The 20032-nt window shown below is 52.4% G+C and overlaps 6 protein-coding genes across 6 annotated transcripts; 2 read left to right on the top strand and 4 right to left on the bottom strand.

Moving 5' to 3' along the window:
- Positions 1–4137: 4137 nt before the first annotated feature.
- Positions 4138–5565, top strand: J4E92_007326 (uncharacterized protein; the record flags this gene model as incomplete). Its single annotated transcript, XM_051498689.1, has 1 exon — positions 4138–5565. One exon carries the CDS (start codon positions 4138–4140, stop codon positions 5563–5565), a length of 1428 nt encoding a protein of 475 aa, XP_051350963.1.
- A 326-nt stretch (positions 5566–5891) lies between these two features.
- J4E92_007325 (uncharacterized protein) lies at positions 5892–7348 on the bottom strand (the record flags this gene model as incomplete). The annotated part of the gene is made up of 2 exons (XM_051498688.1): positions 5892–7038; positions 7344–7348. 2 exons carry the CDS (start codon positions 7346–7348, stop codon positions 5892–5894), a joined length of 1152 nt encoding a protein of 383 aa, XP_051350962.1.
- Positions 7349–7752: 404 nt separating this feature from the next.
- On the bottom strand, positions 7753–8394 carry J4E92_007324 (uncharacterized protein; the record flags this gene model as incomplete). The annotated part of the gene is made up of 1 exon (XM_051498687.1): positions 7753–8394. One exon carries the CDS (start codon positions 8392–8394, stop codon positions 7753–7755), a length of 642 nt encoding a protein of 213 aa, XP_051350961.1.
- Positions 8395–9236: 842 nt separating this feature from the next.
- Positions 9237–12011, bottom strand: J4E92_007323 (uncharacterized protein; the record flags this gene model as incomplete). Its single annotated transcript, XM_051498686.1, has 1 exon — positions 9237–12011. The coding sequence occupies one exon, from the start codon at positions 12009–12011 to the stop codon at positions 9237–9239; it is 2775 nt and encodes a 924-aa protein (XP_051350960.1).
- Positions 12012–14138: 2127 nt separating this feature from the next.
- Positions 14139–15522, top strand: J4E92_007322 (uncharacterized protein; the record flags this gene model as incomplete). The annotated part of the gene is made up of 3 exons (XM_051498685.1): positions 14139–14156; positions 14206–15080; positions 15129–15522. 3 exons carry the CDS (start codon positions 14139–14141, stop codon positions 15520–15522), a joined length of 1287 nt encoding a protein of 428 aa, XP_051350959.1.
- Positions 15523–18133: 2611 nt separating this feature from the next.
- J4E92_007321 (uncharacterized protein) lies at positions 18134–18962 on the bottom strand (the record flags this gene model as incomplete). Its single annotated transcript, XM_051498684.1, has 2 exons — positions 18134–18920; positions 18955–18962. The coding sequence occupies 2 exons, from the start codon at positions 18960–18962 to the stop codon at positions 18134–18136; spliced, it is 795 nt and encodes a 264-aa protein (XP_051350958.1).
- Between the last annotated feature and the right edge of the window lie 1070 nt (positions 18963–20032).

Genomic DNA, 20032 nt, shown 5'->3' with positions numbered 1-20032 from the left:
CCTGTCGCATCGATAGGCCTGTCGGGGGCATTGAGTACATCAACGCTGTCGCGCACGAAGATGCATGCCGGCGGATGCCGTAGAAGATCCGCGCAGTGACCGTCTCTGGATTATCAATGCACTCTGGTCCTGAGTAATGCAAGGGGTGGGCATACATTGTGCTGGCGGGGTTCTCCTCCTGCGTCGGGATCGCCTGGTGTTGTCACTGTTGATGAAGCTGCCGTTCAGACGAGTGGGTGAGAGCGAAGGCGGTGCTGACATCATCCGCTAGGCTGGGTCGAGGAGCGGCCCTCCCAGCCTTCCAAGGTTTTGGCGGCTTCCGCGACCCAACACAACAACGCTCTTCGCGAACGACTTCTGGCCCAGCTTCTACCTTATCGATTCATCAGCACGCTTCAAGCGCTCTGTGCTTGATCGACATCACTATAGTATTTGTCACATGAGCGGTCCGCTTACTGTTATTTTCTATAATCTCGATCGCCCTCAGTTTCGAGCGCATCACCTGCTCAGTAGTGGACCGAATACAAGAATAGGCACCTTATCTACTTCAAACCCGGAATTGCAAGATAAGACAGCTTCAAGCGCCTGGTCACATTGTCGGTACCTGGGATGCACGCTTGGCCTTGGGGTGGGTTTCCGGGGTCTGCACGAAGACCTAAGAAAAGACGCGCCACGTTACGCGAACCCAAGACAACCGCACCCACCTCAGCCTACATAGCCGGAACCGTCGTCTTCACCGTTTGAGGAAGTCCGGTGTGGCATTCTACTTCAGAGACAAGGCTACAGCGACAAGGCTACGAGGCAAACTAATGACTACTAGTTGATGGAGTGCACAGAAGCCTTGCAAACCATGTACGATTTCACCCGCGTTGAGCCCCAGCGATCCGCTGCTGCTGCGTAGACCGCGGCAAACATCTTCCTGCCAGCGATGATCATCCAAGGGACATGTTTCGCGATTTGGTCACTTCGTACCGTTCACCCGTGTTCATGCGCGTCTACGTTGAGGGCGCGGGAGGATGGCCCCGCGCCCCAACGCGCATACCCGCCGGAAGGAACGTAGCGCATGTCAGCCGCGCCATCCCTCAGCAACATCTACAAATCATCGCAAGCGCCTATACACCCCAAGATTAGATGCATGACGCAGCGTTACCGAGTCGCCTATGCGCTTACCAGTACATCGCAGGACGCTAATCCTAGGGAAGAGGCAGAGGGGCTCTGAACAACGAACCAGAGACGCCAAGGTCCTATTTACCCAGGACAAAAGTGTAGCAGCTTGAGATGAACTGCCGAACTGAACGTCAAGGTAAGCAGTACCAAGCAAGTGTTGTAGCGATATTCTAGGATCGATCGCCTCGTGTACTGTTTTTGGCCCGCACCCTGGACAACTCGAAGCACACGCAAGGCTCTGCTTCACCCATAATTCGCCTTACCAGCTACAGCCTTTCTGCTTCATGACCTGCTCTTTCGTCATGCTTAGGGTGATATGGGGTAAGAAGGTCTGACCATTTCACTATTTCCTTATCGTTTCCTTCTGGGTCAGTTTCCTTGACGTTGTCCATTTTTTCTCTTATGTCGAATATGAAGTTACCGAGTGGATATTTCTCGCCCCGAAGTACATCAGCCAGCCCCGTCGACCGAGCAAATACCATCAGGGCTGCATCATGGGCCATTCTTATCATCACGATGATGGTTTTCGGAGCACGGCAGATAATGAAGGTTGTTGTCTTTCGGAGAATGGCGCTCGATGATCTCTTGATATTTGTCGCTTTTGTAAGTTGCACCACATATCTCTCGACCTTTGCTAATGCATGCAGTCCTTTGCCATCAGTCTTTCAATCATAGCCCTTGTCCTGTCGTTCGAAGGTCTCGGCACTGTTGGTCCGTTGACCCCCGAGCAAAACATCTTCCTCATGAAAGGGTACTATTCGTCTGAGATTGTTTACATTGTAGCCATTGGCTTCGCGAAGTTGTCAATCTTGGTAATATTCTACAATGTCGTCGTAACGCAACGCATCATCCGCCGGGCTGTGGTAGCTTTCAGTGCGGTAGTGTCAGTTTGGACGGCGGCGTCGCTTGTCGCAATTGCGTTTCAGTGCCAGCTGCCTCGACCTTGGCAGATTGTAGGCCCGAGATGCTTCAACTCGGTATGTAACATAGGATCTAACCAAGCACGATCTGAAAGCTGACCTGAATAGCGCATCTTTTGGATCGTTTATTGTATTCTCGACATTTCCACCGAAGTCGCAATCATTATGCTTTCCATACACCTCGTAGCATACCTTCAGGTACGGCTCTCAAGGAAATTCGCAGTCATTGCATGCTTTGCGCCGCGCATGCTGGTGCTGATTCTGGCAATTGTTCGCCTCGTTTTGCTATTCCCGGCTACGCTCCATGGCAACCCTCAATACCGACTCTGGTTGCCGGCGATCGTATCGCAAGCCCATGTATGCCTTAGCATCGCAACTGCCAGCATTCCATACATGGTGCCCTTCTTTAAAGGTATGGATGGTGACTTACGAAGGACTCACTCGACGAAGAGTCGCCTCCACCTTATCGATGAAGAGACAGGGCGCTCAAGGTCCTCGCTGTGGTTTCGCCGACACAATAAGACCAAGGCTCTTGAACTCTGGAACCCGACTGCAGATGCCATTGTCCCATACAATCGCGTGCCGCAGCTCTCGCCTTATATTCCCGCTCCGAGACCTTTATCGCCTTTATCGCCTCCTCGGCCGCAGACGCCGCTCGGCAAGCAGGCTAGCGTTCGCGGTTTGAACATATATATCCCATGTCGAGATCCTCGGCGGCAACGAAGCTTAGATTGGGCGAGCCCACGCACAGAAAGCTCGGGCGTGCTTTCGCCATCGTGCGCATCACCACAAGCCTTGCTTCCGCAGTCATTCATCCCTTCCAGGAAGGCACCCAGCCCACCAACAAAGATCTACAGTCCCAGACCAACTTCCTCAAGCTCATGCTACTCCAGTCGCACCCCAACACCGGCTTTGACTACACCATATGCGGAACGTTTTTCGCTATTCCCGGCTCAAAGCTCCTCCTCCGTCTCACCGCAGCCACAGTATGGCCCATCTCGGGTGCCACCAATTCGAGCAATGCGATCACAAACGATATCCACGAGCGTAAGGTCTCCTGGTCCGTCAGTCACGAAGAGTCCTTCCGGTCCAGGGGCACTCATAACACGGTCGTCCAGCCGTGCGCAACCTCGGAAGTTCAGTACCACAACGCATCTTCAGACACCACCGTTGATGACCACATATGAGGGGACTGGAATCAGACCCGGTTCGATACAAGACCTAACATCCCCCATGGGTGCAGCAATCAATGGCTGGTTCAGCAGTGCCAAGACAGACTATCCTTCGCCATCGTCACCCATGGAGGCCCCACCGAATTGGCAACCCAAGACCGATGAATATGAGCTTTCACCAATGCGCTCAGTTGCTCACCCAAGATCGCCACCTCCAAGTCATATGCGCTCACATGCTCGTGCAGACATACCGCACGATGCGCCGCCGCTTCGTTCGCCTCACGACACCCTACTTCACACTCGTGCTTCCAGATCGCAAACAATTCCTGCTGTACGCGATGTGCGGCATAGTCCGAGGATCGTGCATTGTGACCCCTTCTAGCTGTATATCCTTCAGTTTCTGTATCATTTTGTCCTTCGTCTTGCATCTGGATGGCGTTAAGAGGGTTTCTTCCAACAATTTGTCGCATTGAACGATACGATGATTGTATCACGAACTGTATAACATGTATTTGTACTTTCCTCTTACGGGTCTGTCTCTAGACCACAAGGTTTTGGCGGTTCTCTTCTGGCGTTCATGGAGTCGGAAGGATATGATGTTGATTGCCTCGGCATTCTCACGGCGCGTCCTTGCAGCTATTTCAACAAGCTATTTCACGAAGATTCGAGTCAAACGCTTTCACAGTAATGTGCGTAAAAGAAGGCACCTTTCCCACACGACGAGTGAGTGAGTTGCGTCGTGCAATCTCGCCGCTTGGCCACTTTCACAACAATGATCGGTGAACACTACGCTTGTGACCCATTATAAAAACTCCCAAACTTCACCCTTATCGACAATCACACCAATCATTACTTTCAATCAACTCGGTCAAACTCTGATGTCTGCGGCATACAGCAAAACGACTGCCGACGTATTCCGTCTTTGGAAGGTCGACAGCTTCACGGATTCCTCTGGACGGACATCATGTGCCAAGGATGAACGAGAGCACTTCCGACTTCGCTGTCTTGCACTTAAAAAGGTTGTGTCAACCCTAAGGCAAGATTGTCAGTCCAAGCAGGCGAAAGAAGTGGAACTCGAAGACTTCATCGCCCGGAAGCTTGAATACACGGACAACCCAGACAATGCTGCGCATGCTGCCTTGTACCAGAAGCGCCTGTTAGTCCACCAATCTACAGCTCAAGCTACTAAAGAAAGACTGGCACGCGTTGAAGCAGAGCTGGATTTCGTTCTGGAGCACAATAGCGAAGCGAGGGTCTTTTGCGAACTTATCTCCGAGAAGTTGCCCACAGAACTTGTAGACCTAGTTTACGCTTTTGTCGAACCCTACCCCAAGGAACTTGAAGTCGACTATGACGTCGAACACAAAGAGCCTTTGGGAGACGAATCCAGCAACCAAGAAGTCGTGGAACGAGTATACACCTCTAAGTCTCTGAACGGAGAGTTCAATGGAAAAGATTGCAAAACGCCCTGGTATCTAGACACCAACATCGTGAGCCCTGAGTTTGCCGAGGAGAAGATGAAGGCCTTCCATCGCGAGACGGTTTTCTCCATCGACCGCATAGTACATCTTACGCGCTTCCTCAACCAGAACCGTTGGAGGGGATACGAGCACCTGGTCCCAAAAGAATTCGTGCGCAACATACATCTCAAGATACCGTTAGATATGTGCCACGAGGAATGGATGGGCCCGGAAGACTCGGAATCTGAGGAAGAAAGCCAAGCATATCTGGACTCAATCCCAGGCTCTGCGGATGAAGATTTAGAATATGAAGCGTACGACTCAGTACTTGAGGAAAATCCAGAGCTGTCGTCTCTATGGCGACTTGTCGCTGGAGATACTCTCTTGAACGAGCTCGCGCCGCTACAGACCCTCACACAGAGAGGTGTTCGAATTACTATAGACGTCCGGCCCAGCATGAGGACTTGGTCCTTACTTCTGCCGAAACATATCATGGAGGCATGGAGGGACTCTTCCCACGAGGGCCCATTCAAATATGAAGGGGGCGACGAAGCAGAAAATGAGTGGGAAAACACAGAAGACTTTGAACTCATTGGACGTCTTCTGCTGCTGGTGCTGATGGAGAAGTTGCTGCCGTTTTTCCAGGATCTGGTCAAGAAGGGACAAGTCGTAACGATTTTGGATAGCCGAGAGAAGTGGTCTTGGGTCATGAGCAGGGACAGCATGAGCGTGGATGACTTGCTTGAATGTAGGCAGGCCTTTTGGGCTCAGAAGCCACAAGGCGTTTTCGGGGGCGAGGCGTTGGAGTTCCGTATACCGGCTCTTGAGGACGTTGGAGACGTATAAGTCTTTGACGGTCAGTATGCTTGACCAGGTCATGCGCTCCGTATGGATATAGTGCTCTATCAATTCATGGTTTGCCGTCTACGTCAGTATGAGAACGAAGCTTCACAGACTCCAGGAGGTGATGTAGACGTCTGGGTCATCTCTAATGCCATCTATGAACTCATGCTTTGCCGTCTACATCAGTGTTAAAATGAAGCTTCACGCACTCTGGGAGGTAATGTAGACGTCTGGGTGATTTCCATTGTCCTATTGAAGTAGCCGTAGAAGTGTTCGCTACCTCCCTTAACCAGAGTGCATGTACACATGATTCCAATTCATTGATTCATCTATTTGATCATGTCAGTATCAATCATACAAACTGCATCCATCTTACTAACATGAAGCCACTTCTGCACACCTTCCAAACAGCCTTTCGTCGTAAAGTCCAGCGTGTTCTCAGTAAAGCTCGCGCATCGACCCGACACTGTCTTGTAATCCTCAAGCTTCAGACGTAGTCTCCAGCCCTTACTTTTAAGATTTTGGAGGATTGGCAGCAGGATATTAAGCAGATAGTTCCTATGCCTCACGTCGTATTCTACAGCGACTGTGAGGATGCGACTCTTGCTATTCATCGGCAGCAAAGTAGTGAGGAAATCAAAGCGCCGCTTGAGAACCATTTTTTTGGGGGGTTTATGGCACATCAAAAGCTCGGTGATTGGCGGCGAAGCTCTTGTATACGGGGTGTCGAAGCCGAATTCATACCCTGCCTCCTCCATCTTTTTGAAGTGGCGCTCGTTGATGTCAAGCGAGATCTTTGAGACTAGCTTGTTTAGATCGAGCTGTAATCCAGACGTGTCTGAAGCGAGAAACAGGGCTATGTTCTCTTCTTCACTCGGAAGTTCAAATGTAAATTGCGTCGTGCGATAGAAGCGCGCAACGAACTCCGGGTAGATCTCATCGCCTAAGCCTCTGTGATGAGCGAGCTCAAAGCGTTTTCCATCCTCAGGATCTTCGAAAAATACACCGCCAGCTTCGGCTTTTCTGACTATGACGTGACTTGGCATGATTTCACCGTATATCGCGTCGCGAAGCTCCGTTGGAAGCATGTCGCTCAGCTCCATGCTCATGCCAATGTAGGCGATGCTTGAAGACTCGTGCGGCATTGCGCTTGTGTCTTGTTCGCGCTGCCTGATTTGCGGAATCTCTGCTTTACTAGTCTCTTCCTTGATGACTTCTGGCTTGCTAGTGCCGAAGCGTTTGTCTAGGGTAGTCCAAAACATCTTTTCTCGATGCGACTTTTCGTGCAACTCAGCGCTTCGCAGCTCAGTAATCTTGCACTGCATTTGCAGATCTTTGATGTTGGCCATGATGTTGGTTATGTAGATATGGAAGTACAGTAGCACTTTGTAGTTGTGTTCTTGCGTCTTAGTCGAGCGAATGTAGATACTTGTAGTTCGCGGATGTGTTTTGGTACTAGCGTCAAGGTCTTCGATACTGTCTGATGATGAAGATGTCTAAGTAGAAAAGCCTGGGATGCAGCCATTATATACGATTCCCACCTCTGACTCACATCCGAACGCACGGGGAATAGCTAAAGTATGTGTCATGTCTTGCTGCACCTGTAACTCGGACCTGAGCGCCGATGCGATACCTTGGTAAAGTCCATTCTATCCACTTCCCCGGTGGTACTGCGCTGACGCAGAGCGAGTAACGATCCAATCAAGCCATCCCAGATACGTCGCATCGGCACTGGAGGTAACCAAAATATGCGTCATGTCTTGCTGCACACATACCATTACATCATGGGGAGTAGAGACTTTCCAAGGCAGTGTACACGTCTGGCTCCAAGAACTTTTGATGTGATGTGACACAAATTGTTCTGCTTTGCTGCATACACACTGTTGTAAGATGACAAATGGATAGTCTCCGACTGGACGTAGACATCTAGCTCAAAAGCGGATGCGGGTGGTGCGCCGACCAACCACAGTGACTGTACTTCTAATGACACCAAATTTTCACGTAAAAGGGCTGTGTTCGCAGGACATGCATCGCGACCACATGGTACTGCGATAACCCATACCATGACCCACAGACGACATCCGCATCACATGATGGTGACGGGAATTGCGACTTGGGGTCGCGGGATATATTCGGCTCATACCAGCGCGTCACGCCCCGCCCCGTCTTAGCCCACAGACCTCTCCCCACCTAATACTCCCTCTTCACATGCCACAACTCCCACGGCGCCTCCCAACCCAACAGAATCCCAATCGCCTCTTTGTACTCCTCGCTCTTAACCGCCTCCTCAAAATACTGCATGCCCTCCCACCCCCTCGCCACAAAAAAGCACTTCGCCTTCTCCTTTTTCACATCCTTGTGTTCCAGCTCCTCCATCACCCATCCATACGTCAAACCTCCACTCCCTTTCAAAGCTTTCGCACACATGTCGTTGAACTTGTTGAAATCCTTCTCAATCTTATTCCTGAACGACTCGTTGATCTTGCTGGCAGGGAAGTATATTTGCACGAATTCGACTAGGGGAGAGGACATTGGGCCGCCGTTGTCGAAGGCGGATTGGCCGTCTTGGAAAGTGACGTGGAACATCTTGTCCGGGTTTCCGAGGGTCTTGATGACGGTCTCGCGGTACGTGTTTGCTTCCGCCGAGGACTCGGCTTTGGGGTCGTGCCATTCCGATGTCAGTTGTAAGTTGCGCTTGTCCTGGGTTTGGGTTCCTAGGACGTAGTTTTCGGGGGCTTTGGCGCCTTTGAGGGCTTTGACGGCGGCGTGGGCTGCTGCGTCGGCTTCCGAGGCGGAGGGTGCGCGGAAGTGGATTATTTGTGTTACTGTCATATTGAGTGGCCGCGGAGTGAGTTGAAAAAGCTATGAGGTGAGTTGCTCGTGATGAAGATGTATATGTTCACGATACTTTAGTATGGAGTCGTTGCGCATGAGGTCGGACGTGTAACCCGCGAGCTTTGTAATCTGGAGCTACCAACCACCGACACCGATGTCCGCATGTTTGGCTTCGGCGTTACGTGTCATGAACCAGGTTTCAGGCGTGCGTTCAGCCACGGCGTGCCGCAAAGTGCACGTTAAGGCGCCGTGTGGATACGTGGTTGGCATGTTACTGGATGTCAATAGCTCTGGAAATGCAAGCATGCGGGGTAGCAATGCGCCTCGGCACCCCAACACTCACGCTTCATTGCGGCATGACAGGAATCGAATCTGAAGATACCTAGGCATGTTGGGTAGAGGTGTGCGCTGATATCCCACAAGTAATGGATCTATCTTGCTACGCAAAGACCAAAGCATTGGAGCGGTCAGCGATGACGATCTGAGGCACGGGTGCCAAGCAGCGCTATTCCACATATGGTAGCGCACCCTGGTGACATCATCATACCCGGGAAGAGCGGCACTGTTTGGAGGGCCCAGCCCACGAGCGGCGAGGATAGTAATACATTATACGAGAATCGTGTATCTAATCTTATTCGTAGCTTCGCAGAAGCTGCATCTATATATGTAAAAATAGCAACCCCAACTCCTGCAAATGCTAGACTCGCTTGCTTGTAAAACACGGCAACAAAAGAAATGCGTTTTGATGTGCTGAGGGAAGTGAGGCGGATAATATGTTGGAAGAAGAAAAAGGTGATCAGCGATGGGTGCGAGAGGGCCGGTGATATGAGCAGCCTCTCCTAGAAGCTGAACAGCCCCGACCTTCTCTTGCCCAACGGGTAAACGATAAGCGCAGCAAGGAACAAGCCTACTGTGATACCAATAGCGATCTGGATGACAGAGAAACCGACATCTAGAGCGATGGAGTTGATGCTTGTGCTACCGCCAATGTCGGCACTGCTGATTGTCGTAGCGTTGCCAGTCTGGTTGCGCACGATCTGGTCGGCCGAGGTCAGACCCGACACGAGAGAGCCTTGGACACTGAGTCCAGATGGGACTTGGACGAAGATAGCTGGCAACATGGCGGCTGCGGCAAGACCATAGCCGATCTTGCGTGTGTGTGGTGTGAAGTCGCTGACTGAGCTAGCTCGTGATGTGTGGCCGCTGCTGGTGTGGGTTGGGTCATAAGCCGATCGCTCGACCTTTTGAGTACGGAGCGTGAGCGGACCGTGGTTCTTCTTCTGCCACATCTTGCGCACCTTCACGAAGTGGGGTCGCAGCTTGTTCTCCCAGGTGTCATGACCCCAGTTCTCGATGTGACGACCGAAGCGAGCATGGGCGTTGGCGGCGATACCGATAGCCAGTGCTCCGAGCGTGTTGCTGACCTGCGCGTTGCTCTTGAAGTACTTTGAGCTGTGGAAGTTGACAACCCAGCCGATGAAAGCGATGACAGTCATGGAGGGCATCTGCTTGTACTTGGCTTGATTGACGATTTGCAGGCAGATGGCGAATCCAGGAACAAAGAGATAATAGAAGGTGGTCGACATGGGTTCGTGGCATGTGGTGCGCGAGGTGGCATTGTGGTCCATCATGCCATATAGTACGGTGCCGATGGTGATACCGAAACCAAGGAAGAGGGAGTAGATGATAGCGTAGACCATGCGCACAGATCCAGCGACGATGTGCTTGCTTTGGAGCTCCAGCGATGCGCAAAGCACCATGAAACCGGGTAGGATGAGGGCAATACTAGACTGAGCCATGGCACTGAAGCAGAAGATCTCTTTCCCGTCATGTCGGATGGACCCAAGGGCGCGCGCCGCAAAGCTGGTGATAACCGATGCTCCAATCTCGAAGACGTTGCTGATAAGGTCGTTTCCGGGTGCAACGACGAGTTGGAGCCATCCGATGAGGCAACCCAAGAGGAAGCAGAAGGGTAAGTCGACAAACCGAGCCTGGAACGCGAAGGGCCCTACAGTCGCGGATGCCAAACCGTACATCGGTACGCGAAGCCATTTGTTGAACTTGTCTTTGCGCCCCATGATAGCGTCAAGTCGAGGTGTGGCTTCTTCGACGCCAATCCTGTCGTGTACCACGTCCTTGTAGATCTCATGGACGTCGTGCAGTTTACCGAGATCGACACCTTGACTAGTTCGAACGAGCTTGACCTCACTGGTGTGAACTGAGGAGTCATCGAACGCGACGATCATGCAACCTGGCATGTATAGGAACTGTGCTTCGATCTCCAAGACACGAGCCGACATGTTCAGGTACTCCTCCAGTCGATGAGTGGGGGCTCCGTACATCATGAGCGCTTTGCACAGCTTGCGGAGATAGTTCTGACGCGCGAGTGTACCAGCGAGATGAATCTTGATCTTGATCTCCTCTTCCTTCCTCTTGTTCTTCTTGAATGGGAGTATGGACTCGTCTGACTTGGATCGCTTGCCCATGCCAGGGCGCGCCGCGGTCTTCTTGTATTGCTGATCATACTCCTGACCTAATTCTTGTTGTGCAGGCGCCGCAAAGCTGTGCGCCGACGATCCGACCAAGTGCGAGATGGAAGTTGCGGACTGGTTGTTGGAGTGACTCCTGAACCAGGGACGTCCTCCACGTGGGGTGGAATATCCGGAAGCGGGTGGTGAGGGGTTGGGAGAGTTCGCAGCAGTCGAAGCTCCGCTGAAAGTGCCGGTGCTGAGGGTTCGGTGATGGATGGGTTTGCGTGATGACGAAGATGACGAAGGTGGTGCCGCGTTACTAGACATCTTCATTAGGGTACCCAATACTCCTGTCCGGTACTTGGTAGGACGAACGACGTGTTCGTCCTCAACCTCCATAGCATCCGGTGTCACCTGGCCTGACCGTAATGGAGCTTCGGTATGGTAAAGATCCTCGGCGCTCAATGCGGGCTGTCCATTAGCAGCGCGTATGGTGTGCTGACGAAGGAGCATAGATGCACGCTTCATGAACTGCGGGTCTTCGTCATCGTCATCAGTAGTTTCGCCGACTGATTCGTATTGCTTGGACAGGTTCTGGAGTTCGACTGGTGGAGAAGCCAGCTCCTTGGAGTTTCGCCGGGATACTGGAGCAGAGTAAGTGCCCACTGACTTCGACAATCTTGCCGCACGTCGTTGAGCAGCGAGTCCAGATCTCTCCTTGAGCTCTTGGTGCACTGAAGGCGTCGCTGCCGCATTCTGGTCGTCGAATGGATTTGGTTGGTCGTTGAGGTAGAACTCCGGGGGCGGAGTCCGAGGGCCTGGCTTCCGAATGGCTGGTCGGGGTTTCTGTACATCTTTTGGAGCAGTGATAGGTTCCTGGATAACCTCTTCTGGTAGATGTTCGTTTCCAAGAGCTAAGCGTAGCGAGGCACGGATCTTCTGGAGATCATCATGTGATACATCATTCCGCACGAGAGGGGTGTTTTGCCCGGCAGAGCCAGTGTCCTCAGGTGACTGTGTTGCTCGTACAGCGGGGTGTTCTGCTTGCCAACCAACACGTTTCCTGCCGGGAGTGGTAGACATCTGGTCCTCGAGTTCGAAAGTGGCCTGACGAGAGGGACCGGCGTCTTGAGAGGGATTCATGATGATATTGTGTTGTTTGGGCACTATCGTGGGCTAGTTGGGCGCTTCAGGAGTAGCCAGTGCGCTCGCAATAATGACCAATGCGCCGGATTCCGCGACTCGGTGCATACAACGTTCGCGTGGTGAGTGCTGACTGTGCGCTAATCAGGCGGCGGTACTCAATAGGCGAGTTGATATCCGGTCCCGTTCATGCGCCTGCAGGTGGATCTATCGAGTATCGTGAGTTCCAAGGTACAAACAGGGTATGACTGGTTGTTGTGGCCTGTGTGTGGATGATGCCTAGAAATCGAATAATAATATCGTAATGACAGGAAATCAGGTACGAATGAAGTGTTGATTTGAGTCAAAGGCTGGGATCGCGATGGAAGGCGAGTACTCCTAATGTTGCGTGGGATTGATAAGAGCCTCTAGTGCAATGGTGTGTGTCGCGTAGTCCCGAACGGGTCTGTAAGGGTTCTCAAACTCTGTAGTGGCGTGCCGACCCAATTTTCCTAGTCGAAACACAGCGGCCAGAAGGTTCGGTGTCGGGTTCGTCAGCTCGACAGCGTGAGGGTGGAGCGGAAAGTGCAGGGGACGTGGAACGTCGGGAGCGCCAAAATCGCGACAGGCACCAGAAATCGTAGCCCAAACTTCCAGAACCTTGATCGCTGCAGCGGTTGTGGCTGCACCGGCGTTAAATATATTTTAGGGAACCCGCGAAGGCCGATGCAAAAGAGCCGCAAGCGTGCCGAAGATATCAGAGTATAAAGGCGCCTGCATTCGCCGCGTGCAGAGTTTTTAGGGAACCGTCAGGAGGCGGCGTACGACGACTTTGAAGCAACATGATGGCAGCAGGATTGCACAATGTTTGATGAAGCTCTTGGACTGACGACAGTGGACAAAGCGCGGACACCGCTACAGCCAAGATTTGCAGTCACCCATACCCAGGACGGATGTCGGCGCAGCAAGAAAAGTGGACATCGTGGTGCCAAAGCTTGGGACATTCTGGTTGAGGGAAACCGAGATAAGGAGACAGTGGGTATAACTGGGTCGTCCAAGCCTCTCAGTGCGCGTCGGCCCAATCGTCGCAAACCTAGGGGCATCGTGGGAATGAGCTTGGAGTGCTATGATAGCATGGGTGGAGCAATGGCTCCTAGGCGATGATCGAGAATTAACCAGCGCCTAGGTTCATCACACGGTTGAGTCATGGCAGCGGAGGCGCACTGAAAAGGAATGCGTTCAACACGATAGCGATGGATAGATTACCTAGGTCGTCGCATGGTGTTGGACTTGGGTGTGGCCGCGTTGGTGGCGAACGAGCGCAAACTTGCGGCTCAAATTCTCTGAAAGGCCGGTAAAGCTTATTTCGCGAGCCCGGGAGTCCCTGCGCATCTCACGGTCCCAACAACAATGCGCCGCGAGAGAAGTCGGAGCGCATGTTTCGGTGTCGCTCGCATCGTCACATGCTAGGGCGTTTGGGTGTGACGGACACGACGATACGCCATGATCATGACGTCGCGCGCGGGTGGTGCGTTCTAATTCTGTTAGGATCTCACCACCTGCCACCACTACGACTTATCTCCACTCTCCACAAGGTTCGCGACCTCCAGGTGTCGATAGCGTGGGCCACGTCGTCCCAACACTTCTTTTGTGTATCGCAATGTCTTCGTCACCATCTTCGTAAGACGCACTCGCTATAGCAACGGTTGCTTGTCTACTGGCGGGCTCAGGCGCGCGCCAGAGTTATGATCATCATGGGAGACGCGTGCTCTTCCTTACGTCATACCTAGGTACCTAGGTACCTCACGATCCACCAGCCCTGCAGGAAGCATTGTTGCGGCTCCAAGACCCTTTGCTCCACTATCACGGCTATCATTACTCAGCGCATCACGTGCACGAGTGCCGGTCCGGGCGGTCCCACGATGTCCCGGTGCCGATTACCATCCATGGATGTGGGGCAGTCGACTCGTTCCCCGCACCTGCCAGCTGCAGCTCAGCCGACACTCTGCGAGATGGCATGGAGAAGTTTGGAGGCGGGGATGTGACAGCCCCACCATAACGGCCATGTCATCTGAGTTTCTTAAAGGATGACATGTGGTTGAGATATACTTCTTCATCATCTGTATGCAGTAGACCAAATCTGTCACAATGCCGAAGATTAATCACGTATGTTCCTCCGTGATGGCTTGCATGTGCATGTCGCTAACACCGATAGGTCGTCATCGTAGGAGCTGGCCCTTCGGGGCTCTTGCTTGGAATTCTTCTAGCGAAGAACCTCAGCATCAAAGTTACCATCCTCGATGCGGACACCAAGATCAACGACAACCCGCGGGCTGCTCACTATGCGCCTTCAGCGGTCTACGACTTCCATCGCGCAGGCATCATAGACGATGTACGTGCCGTCGGGCTGCACCCTAGAGGTGTATGCTGGCGCTTGCAGGATGGAACCCTTCTAGGTGGCATGGGCCGCGAGCCAGAAGACTCAAAATACGCAATGGTTGTGCTACCGCTCGATCAATTAGGCCCCCTACTTGTGAAGCATTTTGAAAGCTATCCGAACACCGAGATCAAGTGGGGCCACAAATTGACCGGTGTGGAGCAAGACGGCAACAGCGCGACCGCGGTCGTCGAGACAAGTAATGGCGAGAAGAAGAAGATTTCAGGCGATTATCTAGTTGGTGCTGATGGTGCATCAAGTGGTGTTCGCACAGCATTGTTCGGAAAGGAATATCCCGGAGAGACGTTGAAGGCGCAAATTGTTGCTACCAATGTCTACCTACCCTTCGACGAGAATTTTGACTGGTGGGATTCAAACTTCATCGTCCACCCCACAGATTGGTACATGGCCGCAAAGATCACCAACGACGGCCTCTGGCGAGTGACATACGGCGACTCTGAAGGCCTCTCAAAAGAAGAGCTCGTAAAACGCCAACCCCTCCGCTACGAGCAAATCCTGCCCGGTCACCCCAAGCCCCATGAGTACAAGCTCAAGAGCATGAGCCCCTATAAGCTCCAACAAAGATGCGCGCCCAGCTTCCGCGTAGGGCGAATTGTACTAGTCGCCGACGCAGCGCATCTGTGCAATCCATTGTATGTATACCAGTCTATGATGAGCGGACTCGACTAACACGACATCAGCGGCGGCATGGGCCTAACAGGCGGTTTCGCCGACGTCGGCTCCCTCTACGACTGCTTCACCGGCATCCACCTCGACGAACTCGACGACTCCATCCTCGACAAGTACTCTGAAATCCGCATCAAGATCTGGCGCGAAATGATCGACCCCATGTCCCGCGAAAACTTCCACCGCCTCTGGGACCCCGAGCACGAGGAGAAGAGGAAGGAGTTCTTCAAGATGTGTGAGAGGGCGAGTGATGATCCGGTGTGGGGGAAGAGCGTTGCGGAGACTATACATCAGGTTCGACATGATTTCACGCAGTACTTTAAGAGTAAGCAGAACGTGAGTGGGAAGGCCATGGGGGAGCTGGCCACGGCGAATGGGGTGTTGGCGGAGAATAGCGCGGCGGCGTAGTCGTGGGAGGAACGAGACGTTTTCGGGATATAGACTTTAGTAGGCATGTTGCGGATTACCGTGCAATCATGGTGTTGCAAGTATCATTACGAAATAGCACATATAGAAAGCTAATTAAAGCTTCTATGGTAAGCGAACAAGCTAGAAGTAGACCAAGAAGAAGTGAATATTGAACGGCTGTCGCCGCCAAATGCTTATTCCACGCAACCCCCCACCGCAGCCTACAAGCCCTCCTCAAACACCCTCCGTGACCCCGCTATACCCTCCACACAGGTACAAATCGCGTCCTTCCGACCAGACTCACCACACTTCCCACAAGCCGCCCTCCACTGCGCCTCCACAACATCTTCCGGAAACTCATGCAAGATCGAGAAACGCACATTATGCGCAAACGGCACAGGCCATTTAGGAATCGGCAACGTGTGCATGTGGCACCCGCCCACCGCTCCAGGCAGATCAGGGAATCTTTCGTGGCGCAGCAGACTCCACATGCGGGTTTCCTTGATGTAGTGTTCCGGGTCGACGACGTTCCTCATGAAGCAGTGGGCGCAGTCCATGTTGAAGCGGAGAAGAATGGAGATGTTGTCATGGAGGGAGAATTTCCAGGTATACCAGTTGAGAATTTCGCGAGTTCCGTCTATGCTTACTATGCTTGATCTTCTGACTCTGTCTGTAGACATGTGAACAGTCATTTTGCGCAGGCGATTTCGGTTGACAGGACTGCACTCGTCGTAGAAGTCCTTGAATATCCTCTCATAATCCTTGTCGAGCCAGCGACTATTTCCTTGCGGTATTAAAGAGAAGGAGATGTCATTCAAGCTCAACAAAAGCCCGCGTGTTTCAGCGCGTGTCTGATGGCAGACTAAGCGAAGAGGGTTGCAATCACCGGGTTTGAAGATAACGCCATCGTGGCCCTCGGCTGGTCGCTCACTGTACTGGAAAGGCTGGAGACTCGGCGACCATCGGAAATGCCCGGGGCCATTTCGGGTGGGTTCTGAAGTCGCAACAAGGCCATCTTCGTATGTCAAGGCGTATGTGTGGATGATGTCTCGGATCTCTCGAGGTAGTTTGAGATAGTGGCATACGCCGCTGGGGTCTGGGTTATCGGCTGGGTGGCTTCGGAATCGCAGAGGCTGCTCGTGTCTTGAAGTCATAGTTGTGGTGTGCGTTCGTTGGGTGGGTAGTTGAGACTGGTGGAGCAGTCTTGTGTGATTATAAGTATAGTGAAGTTCAGGCTATAGCGTTCACACGCCGAGATCTTCGAGATTTGACGATTTGGCGATCATTCACAGTAGCGGTGATTTCGGGAGTGGCGACAGTCAAGGCTCCTACGCTTCTTGGTAGGCCGATTACTCCTCTCGAGAGATAAAAACCCGTCTGACCGCTTCGGTTCTACCAGCGCGCATTCCCAACCTCCGACTCTTGACCATCACCATGGGCGGTTACATCTCCTCATTATCATCGCTAGCAAGTAATTCGCCCTCGCCAGAACCAACGGGCCCTTCACAGCTTCTTGATCTACCAGGAGAGCTGCGCATGATGATATATGAATACGCTCTCTACTACGAAGATGGGCTGTTAATTGTACCTTTGACACGACTTTTTACAAGCGCCATCATACTCCGCCCAAGAAATGCCGCTGATGGCTGCATCGAAAACCCCCTCAAATTCATCTGTCGCCAAGTCAGCGCAGAGACGCAAGAGCTCCCTTTGAAACTCAACATAGTCCACGTCGATGACAACGCTCAGCGACTAATGTATCACCAAAAAATAATGTGTCGCTTCGTCAGGGGTCTGGACTATGACGTGTATCGCCTTGGACACATTCGAAGACTGTCCATTCAGGTTCCATACCACAGCAAGTTGGACGGTATGCCATCGGTCAGGGTTTACTGGCCGTGCCAAAATAGGTTTCAGCTTTCCCTGAATGCATGGGTGGCGTACAGCAGAAGCCATCCGTTGTGTGAGGTTCAGTGGGCGTACGACCTACGATCAAGTGAGGCGCATCGGCAAGGGTTAGTGTTGATGTGGATGGTAGCTGTGGAAATCGTCATCACTGGCGAATCTCTTCTTACGCTATCTGAGAGAGAGAAAGCGTTTTGGATACCAAGCGCTCAGACCTTCTTGGGAGATTGTCGAGACGAACACACCGGTGCAGTCGCATTACCGACCAACTTTCGAATACTTATCAATGCGCCGTTTCTCGAGGACCATGTCTTGGCGAGATTACGACAACAAGGGGAAACAAGTTCATTGACTGATCTCCAAGTTCAGAGGATGGTGGAACATGTCAAAATAGTCTATGAGCAGGGAATTCGGGGACGCGAAACAGCAGCGATGCGCGAAGCAAAAGACTGACTGTTCGGTAGAGAGTTCTAAGAGCGCGATCAATATATTAGTAGGAGGTGCCATAGCTTCAAAGGGCCCGGAGCGGATGGTCAACAGATATAGATAAGAAGGGCGCTGCGCTCGGATTGAATCACCGTTGACACAACCGCCATATCATCAATTCAACCAATCTTTGTCTGCTCTCATGAGGATTGACCGTCGTGATGGTCTCAGAGTCATGAGAGCTGCGACGGCGTAGAGAGATTCGCGTTACTCATACACTTCATGCATACAACCGCCCCGGGATAGGCATCTCAACCGGGAAGCTCGTAAAACAGCAATGGCCGATCAGCTCCTCCCCATCCTCGCCGGCTCTCCCATGTGTGACAGCACCCCACTGTACCGGTAAAAGACTGGCGTTGACATCTTCCGGTGGCGCATGACAGGCTGCGCTAATAGCAGCAGAACAGCTACTAGCCAGAGGTATACCAGCTGGATACCAGAGCCTGCTGATGACGAGACCGCCGGCTGCGATGGTGAAACCAACGACCGTGGTCAGGATGATAGCGACGGGGGAATAGCCACATGTTGAGACTTCGCTAGCGGCTTTGCGCGTGTGCATGCCTGTGATGGAGATTTGTACTTTGAATATGCTTTGTGACGCGAGCCAGTGGAAGAGACCTGACATGATGGTCATGGGAATAGCGTAGCGGAAGGGTACGTTGAGCCAGTACGAGTCGCGTTGGAAGCCAGTGGGCGATGTAACGCGGAGTGATTTCCGTGTTTTGACGTAGCTTGCCCACTCTGCTGCGACGAACATGTTTGTGTAAAGAGCATTTAGCGCGATGTACAAGTATGAGAGGACTAGTTGAGGTGTATTCGCCAAAAGCACGCCCGGAATCAGTGATGTGCTGAAGTCCAGGAGATTGTTGCCGTTGACTGTCGCAAACCCTGTCTTCCACAGCTTTACAGGGTCTTTGGGCATGCCTTCCAAGGAAAGTGCTATGCAGAGTCCACCGAGCCCAGCAATGATGGTGTATCTGCAGAGGTGAGTGGATGACCGCGAAGGGCTTGGACACGACTTACGCAGAGTACGTCTGCCACCATCGCATGGTGCTCGGAGCTCTAGCCCACCTCCTTCTTCTCATCTTGAATCTCGCGGGCTCAGTGTCGAGTGCCACCTTCGGAATGCTAGCGTATTCGTTCCAGTTCCATCGCAGACCGACGTCTCGTTTGGTGTGCAGGCAACGACCGTAGGTTTCGGGATCCGGATCTTCGAGAAATGCCGCGATCGCATCTCCTATGGTTACAAGCGCGCCATGATCCCAGTACAGAAAAAGCAACAGTATCATACAAACCGCTTTGACAAGGTTGGCCACAATAACTGCTGCGGCGATGGTAAAGCTGAATTGCAGCTTGCAAAACTCTTCGACTTGTTCGATAGTGCAGTATGCCACGGGAACTTCGAATGGCTGCCACGCTGATCGATTGCTTGGGATTGCGGTCTCATCGCCAGCATCGCCTGTGTCAAGTCTAGTCAATACACCATCTTCGCAGGTGGCGAACACTGGGCTTACTCACACTTTTCTGGAGGATGAGGAAGACAGCGCCACCCGTTGGACGGATAAATAGATGGCGTACTTATGAACGGGAGATGTTGGTTTGGAGCTTCGGTAACATATGTATCGTTCTTGCGGTCCTCTTCTATCGTCTCTGGTGTTCTGGGAACCCATTCGAAAAAGCCGTTCCGATAACGTCGACCGACCCAGGCAGTAGCGTTCCGCAGAACCGTTGGGCTTGCTTGGATCAAGTACAAATTCCCAACTGCTGAGACATACTGGGTACCGTATGTTTCAAGACATTCGGATGTGCTGACGTTCCTGTATTTGGGCATCGAGCTGCCGTTCCTCAACGCGACCGCATCAGAGGGGTCGAATCTATATTGGCCCCTAATTGTTGAGGAGATCACTTCTGTTGCGTTCGTGCTGATATCCAGAAAGCCCGAGGTGTCGTAAACGTCTTGCGTAGACATCACCCAGTCAGGCGTCGTCGGTATGACAGCATACTCATTTGCCTGCAGGTTTGTGAAGACAACGGAGTTGAACAACAAATGTAGCGGTACAGACGAGAGAAACAACAAAATCCACAACACAGAGCGATCCCTTCCAACATGCCATAGGTT

This window comes from Alternaria infectoria (genome assembly GCF_024043175.1).
Source record: "Alternaria infectoria strain BMP 0036 chromosome Unknown scaffold_12, whole genome shotgun sequence".
In the NCBI taxonomy this organism is placed as follows: domain Eukaryota; kingdom Fungi; phylum Ascomycota; class Dothideomycetes; order Pleosporales; family Pleosporaceae; genus Alternaria; species Alternaria infectoria.
Note: the sequence above shows the minus strand (reverse complement) of the source record. Positions and strands in the feature narration are given on the sequence as shown.